Consider the following 7,141-nt stretch of genomic DNA (forward strand, 5'->3'; position numbering starts at 1 on the left):
AACCACCTCAGCGACCTCCACCCCAGAGATAGGAGAGCCCACACCCGAGTCCCCCGGCCCTGCTTCGTTACCGGAAGGCGTGTTGGTGGGATTGAGGAGGCATTCCTTCCACCGATCTACAACGTCCCGAGTCGAGGTCAGCAGTGCACTGTCCCCACTGTACACAGTGTTTACGGCGCACTGCTTCCCCCTCCTGAGACGCCGGATGGTGGTCCAAAACCTCTTCGAAGCCGTCCGGAAGTCGTTCTCCATGGCCTCATCGAACTCCTCCCATGTCCGGGTTTTTGCCTCAGTGACTGCCGTAGCTGCGCTCCGCTTGGTCTGCCGGTACCTGCCTGCTGCCTCCGGAGTCCTACAGGTCTGCCAGGTCTGACCGGGATCCTCCCCCGGGCGGCTGTGGGCAGGAGGTAGATTGGTGGTTCGATTCCCGGCTCCGTCCACATGTCGATGTGTCCTTGGGCAAGACACTTAACCCCAAATTGCTCCCGTTGCTGTGCCAACGGCGTATGGATGTGTATAAATGGTTAGATCCCCCTGATGGCAGGTTGGCACCCTGCGTGGTAGCCCCTGCCATCAGTGTATGAATGTGTGTGAAAGGGTAATATGACATGTCATGTAAAGCGCTTTGAGTGGTCGCACAGACTAGAAAGGCGCTATATAAGTACAGTCCATTTACCATTTACCATCCCCCACCATCGGAGCCAACTCCCATCCATCAGTTGACAGCTCCGCCCCTCTCTTCACCCGAGTGTCCAAGACATGCGGCCGCAAGTCCGACAACACGACTACAAAGTCAACCATTGAACTGCGGCCTAGGGTGTCCTGGTGCCAAGTGCACATATGGACCCCCTTATGCTTGAACATGGTGTTCGCACAGAAGTCCAAAAACAGAACACTGCTCGGGGGGGGCGTTCCTCCCAATCACCCCTCCAGGTCTCACTGTCGCTGCCAACGTGAGCGTTGAAGTCCCTCAGCAGAACGAGGGAATCCCCAGAGGGACCAGCACCCCCTCCAAGGAGTCCAAGAAGGGCGGATACTCTGAGCTGCTGTTTGGACCATAGGCACAAACAACAGTCAGGATCCATACCCCCACCCGAAGGTGGAGGGAGGCTACCCTCTCGTCTACCGGGGTAAACTCCAACATACAGGCACCAAGCCGGGGAGCAAAAAGTGTTGCCACCCCTGCCCGGCGCCTCTCACCAGTGGCAACTCCAGAGTGGAAGAGAGTCCAATCCCTCTCGAGAAGACTGGTTCCAGAGCCCTTGCTATGCGTCGAGGTGAGGCCGACTATATCTAGCCGGAACTTCTCCACCTCACGCACCAGCTCAGGCTCCTTCCCCACCAGAGAGGTGATGTTCCACGTCCCTAGAGCTAGCTTCTGCAGCCGAGGGTCGGACCGCCATGGTCCCCGCCTTCGGCTGCCGCCCAGCTCACAATGTAGCCGACCCCTTTGGTCCCTCCCACTGGTGGTGAGTCTGTGGGAGCGGGGTCCCATGTCCCCTCTTGGGCTGTGGCACCATGGGCGAAGGCCCGGCCACCAGGCGCTCGCCACTGAGCCCTAGCTCCAGGCCTGGCTCCAGGGGGGCCCCGGTAACCCACGTCTGGGCGAGGGACACAGAAAACCATTTTTTAATTCATCAATAGGGTCTTCTGGGCTACCCTTTGTCTGGCCCCTCCCCCCGGACCTGTTTGCCATGGGAGACCCTACCAGGGGCATAAAAGCCCCCGACAACTGAGCTCCTGGGGTCATTTGGACACACAAACCCCTCCACCATGATAAGGTAGTAGCTCAGGGAGGGGTCATGAGCTTTGGGTAGTGACTGAAAGAACAAAATCGCTGGTACAAGCGGCTTCCTCCGTAGGCTGGCTGGGCTCTCCCTTAGAGATAGGGTGAGAAGCTCAGTTATCCGGGAGGAGCTCGGAGTAGACCCGCTGCTCCTCCGCGTTGAGAGGAACCAGATGAGGAGGCTCGGGCATCTAGTCAGGATGCCTCCCGGACGCCTCCCTGGTGAGGTGTTCAGGGCCCGTCCCACCGGTAGGAGACCCAGGACACGCTGGAGAGACTATGTCTCTCGGCTGGCCTGGGAACCCCTCGGGATCCCCGGACTGGACGAAGTGGCTGGGGAGAGGGAAGTCTGGGCTTCCTGCTTAGGCTGCTGCCCCCCCGAGACCCGACCAGGGTTAGAGGAAGAGGACAGTAACGGTAACGGTATCCCATTTGTTGTCAAATGTAGATTTTCAGAAGTTCAATATATGGTCAACAGTATAAAACTGACCTTCTTTTTCATATGTTTCTTTGCTGTTGTTGAGTGTTGATATGAGGTTCCTATACAACACCAATGACATGTTGCCCTATTTGAGCCGTGTGCCTGAGCGCCGGGCGACAGCAGCACACAGGGGGCTGCATGAGCTTTTGTCTTGTTAATAAAAGGGTTAACTGAATAGTGTGTGGCTGTGCTCTCTGCTGAGGAACTCATTGTGGCAGCAACTTGTGAGACTATGACATCCACGATCTGTAGGTTTGTGCACGAGGACAACCGTAATTGGGATAGCTGACTAGATCCTCTGTTGTCTGCAGCTTCTCTGAAGCTGTTTGTGCTGCTGCTTACTAAAACTACAAACATGCTGATCACTCTCCATCCTTTGTGTTAAACAGCAGAGACATGAACTCACCCCCAAGGCATTTTTCTCCATGGTTCACTCAGAACTGAAGAGAAAACACATATTTTCATTAACATCATGTCATTCTGTATGAATAAAGGTCAGAATTCAGAAACAGAGTTTAATGTCTTACGTGGAGAAGGCTTCGGCTCGGGTTCTACAAAGACAAACATTTAGGAAACATGAGAACATGTAATACAAGTAAGGGAAGACATACTGAGTACTAGAATATTATATAATTGTTGGTGTATTCATCTTTGCAACTCTAAATTTAAACAAAGTTGCCTAATTTGCTTATTTTGGTGGTATATGTTGTTCTTAAATATATGTTTTATACCTTTCAATTGTGTCATCTTCCTTTGAATTATAATGTTGATCATTTAGGAAGAAAAGTTCAGTTTGGATGTACACATTTTACCAGAACACCAGAAATGATTCCTGCCTCATTATTCACACTCTCTGGGCGTAATCAGATAATCATGAACTCAGTCTGGATGTAACGTTATATTCAAAGGAGTCACGTGACAAAAATATGATCTCCTCCATCAGATTTCTGTTTTGTGTGTGTGTGTTTCGCCTCATGTGATACACCTGTCTCGTTAACTCCCAGTGTTTATATGTGGTGTGCTCTTTCCCTTCTGTGCCAGATTGTCTTGTTAGATTTCTGTCCGTGTTCCAGCGTCTGTTTCTCAGTGTTTATTCTGAGTGTTATTGACCAGTTTTGTTTTTCAGATTATGAGCTTTTACCCAGTGATTTTGTACCTCTGCCCTGTGAATTGCATTTTCTGTTTTTTTGGATTTTGGACTAAAAATACTCCATTACTACACAATGCTGTTAAACTGACCTTAAAAGTAACTAAAGCTGTTAAATAAATATAACTTATATATAAGTATCAAGAAGTATAAACATATATAAACAGAATATATATAAACAGATATTAAAGTAAAGTACAAGCCCTCCAAAGAACAGATTGGTGTCTTTAAGAGTCTTAATTTAACACTGAATCTGAAGATATTCTCTCTGAATCACACAACACTGTAAATCTAAAGCCCTCCATCCAAAAAGTACAAGTACCTCTAACTGTACTACAGTAAAGTACTTGAGTAAATGTACTTGGTTACTTTCCACCAGTGGCACATTCAGTGATGATCAGTCAACATCAATCATGCTTTTTTGTTTTGTAAATCTTTGGTACCATTAATCTTCAGGATTGCAGAGGTTATGATGTCGGGACTCAGCCTGCAGGTGTACTCTCCAGCATCGTCCATCTTCAGGTTCTGGATGAGGAGGATCCTCCTCTTCCCGTCTACCATCTGGTCGTAGCGTCCTCCCTCCGGCAGCTCTTTGTCTCCTTTGAACCAGCGGACGTCGGCGCTGGGTTTGTAAACCTCACAGATGAGCTTCACGCTGTCCATCTCAGCTCCCTCCACGTTAGACAGGTTCTTAATGAACCGGGCCTCCTCCTCTGTGAACAAGCAGCAGTGATGAAGAAACATGGTCAGATCTGAACTGTGATGATGATTATTAATGAGTTTGCAGTGACTTTATGAAGAATCTGCAATACAATTTTGATCCTTTCTTGCTTTATTTTATGTCTATTTATGTATATTTGTATATATATATATGTATATTTTATTTATTTATTTTAGCAAAATTGCAAGTCAGTGGAAAAGCGAAATAATATCTGTAATAATTAGTTTAATGTTTTAATCTTAAAAATGTGATTTATAACTTTATATTATTTCATGTAAAATTGATCTATAGCCGTTAAATAAATAATAAATAATAATAATAATAAATAATATCAAGTCGTACAAACAGATATTAAAGTAAAGTAAAAGTCCCTTAAAATTATACTTTAAGAACTGATTGGTGTTTTTAAAAGTCTTAATTTAACACTGAATCTGAAGATATTCTCTCTGAATCACACAACACTGTAAAATATAAAACCCTCCATCCAAAGTTCAGCTGAAGATAATATGAAGTTTAATAAAAGACAAACCTTTGAGTGTACCTGAAGGCCAGAGGAGATACCCAGCAATACTAATAACACCAACAACACCACCAATAGTAATACCGAAGGCCATCTTCTGCTGATCTCGTCCTCCAGACTCAGACTTGCTCCCTTCTTGGTTTTCTTGTATGTCTGGTCTGTGTTTATCTGCTGTGGTGTGAAAGAAACAAGCAATGAGACGAATGTGTTTTTCATGTTTTCAGCTTTAGTCTGTAACGTGAGTTTCAGAAATAACTCTACACAGGAACCAGAATCGATCCTTCATAGTTTCATTAAATCCTCCAACACGCCCATCATCAAATATCAAAACTCACAATGTTATTACAGGTTTTACTTTTACCTCATGTTCATAAATGTGATTCGACTCATTTGTCCAGATTCAACAGGATGAATGGTTTGATTCAGTCTGAACATGGTTAATATTGATAATGCTGAAAGCTCCTCTGAATCGCTCCTTTTCATACCAAAATGTTTCATCTGGATTCAGACTCAGAGCCACTGAGGTATTTATCTCACCTGCAGCTGATAGTTGATATACATGTGGCCTCTAAATTCAACTTACTGAAACATATGGAAGCAAGTCTCTATGTTTTATATGTTGTTTTGTAAAGTTGTACAATTTCAGAAGATGAAAGATTCTGGTCCTTAAAATTAAAAAGTTATATTCAGGTTTTTCTTTATATTATCATTATCATTATTATTATTATTATTATTATTATTATTATTATTATCATTATTATTATTATTATTATTATTAGGGCCCGAACGCTGACCAGCGTGAAGCCCTATTGTATCAGTAAACCGTGATGGGGGGGGGAGGGGGCGCCTTTAACGGCGCCTTTCAAAGCACTCAAGGACTCCTTACACATATAACAAAGCAACAGTACATCAAACATCATGTAATTTAAAAGATCGGTCTATTTTCCATTTCTGCAGATTATGATTATTTTTCCAGAAGCTCAGAGAGGAGCATCACGTTCCTCATCAGCATTAAGAGGCTGACTCTTCCTTGTAGTGTTCACATTTCCAAGCAGACTCTGAACAGTGCAGCCTAATTTCACATCTTTAATTATAGTATCTGAATTTCAGTGTATTTGAGTTTAGACTTGAATATAATTATTGAATATTCAGCACTATGATTTTGTATTTGAGTTTGAGAACCTTAAAATAAGTAAATATATACTGGAAATTAACTTTCTAATGTTACACATTTTTAAAGTAACTACAGAGAATTTCAGACCAAATGAATCCAGAAATATTTCAGTGCTTTAAATTCAGTCGTATTTAAACTTCAGTAGTGATTAAACTTTGTACATTTAATAATTTAATTGATATAATTCAGATTATTACAGCAAAGATTAGCTTCCATAGAATCACACCTGCATGAATTCCACTTCCAGTTCATATTTATGAAAGTTTTGAGTGAAATATGTGATAAATGAATCAGATGATATGTGACACACACTTTGTATCCTGTGTACAGATTTATACACACTGAACATCACTGGGTTAAAGTTTGATCCAGTTTGGGATCAGGTTAACTTTATCACTCAGTCACTGTGAGCCAGTGTTTCACACAACAAGCTTTAGCTCCAAACTGTCACAGATTGATTGTTTCTGCTACCAAACCATGTGCAGATGACATTCAAAAGATACACAAGTTATTACCAATCAATAACAGACTGAGACACGTCGGTTTATAAAGAGCAGAGCAGATTAGAACAAGCTTTAGTTTCCATCTCCAAACTAAAGTCCTAAAAGTTAAAGAAGCTGTAAAACTGCTGCTCATGTGACCTCATTAACATAAAAGCTTCATTAAGCACAGCTCACAGAGAGCATGGAGAGCTAACATGCTAACATGCTAACATCATACAGCTCATGAAATAAATAAACTGAGGAGAGAAATCTTTACCTGCAGCTTTCAGTCTCTCTGCTGGTCTTCTTCTTCTGCTGCTGCTGCCCCAAGTCGAGTGAAGCTTCCTCCTTCCTTAAGCAAACCATGTGACTTAACAGAAAACCACACTGCTGTGTGTCTGTGTGCTTTACGGGTGTATTGTGTGTACTGTGTGTGCTTTGTACTATGAATCCTGCCTGGACAGAAGAGAGTGAAAGTGAAAGTAACAGCTGAGAGTCAGTAACTTGGTGGCTTCACTTTGCTGCAGAACCAAGTAATAATAATACAAACTGATGCAGCTTAGTAGTATGAAAAGTGTGAAAGTGAAATGAGTCTTTTTACTGATGATACCAAACATCAGACAGTCAGGTCTGTAAGGCCTGAGGGAGCACTGGCTGAAAGGGTTAACAGGCGTTTATAAAGTGGAGGAAGAACAGATGGAAGGAAGGAAAGGAAGGAAGGACGGAGGAAATAGGGAATGAGGGAGGGAGAAAGGAAAAGAGGAAGGGAAGAAAGAAGGCAGGGAGGAAGGAAAGGAAGGAAAGAAGGAAGGAAGGAAGGAAGGAAGAAG

General features: G+C 43.8%; 2 protein-coding genes across 2 annotated transcripts in view; one reads left to right on the forward strand and one right to left on the reverse strand.

Annotated features, from left to right (window-relative positions):
- The window catches only part of LOC128368283 (titin-like), a 162,565-nt gene that overhangs the window by 74,756 nt on the left and 80,668 nt on the right, over positions 1-7,141 (forward strand). The gene's annotated exons all lie outside the window — the stretch shown is intronic.
- Positions 1-7,141, reverse strand: part of LOC128367622 (interferon-induced protein 44-like) — a 216,038-nt gene that overhangs the window by 4,289 nt on the left and 204,608 nt on the right. The window contains exons 2-3 of the mRNA XM_053328238.1: positions 2,795-2,819; positions 2,674-2,707 (exon numbers count right to left, since the gene is read on the reverse strand). Coding sequence (XP_053184213.1) covers positions 2,674-2,707; positions 2,795-2,819 — 59 coding nt within the window. The remainder of the gene's footprint in view (positions 1-2,673; positions 2,708-2,794; positions 2,820-7,141) is intronic.

Source organism: Scomber japonicus, chromosome 11, assembly GCF_027409825.1.
Source record: "Scomber japonicus isolate fScoJap1 chromosome 11, fScoJap1.pri, whole genome shotgun sequence".
NCBI classification, from domain to species: Eukaryota; Metazoa; Chordata; class Actinopteri; order Scombriformes; family Scombridae; genus Scomber; species Scomber japonicus.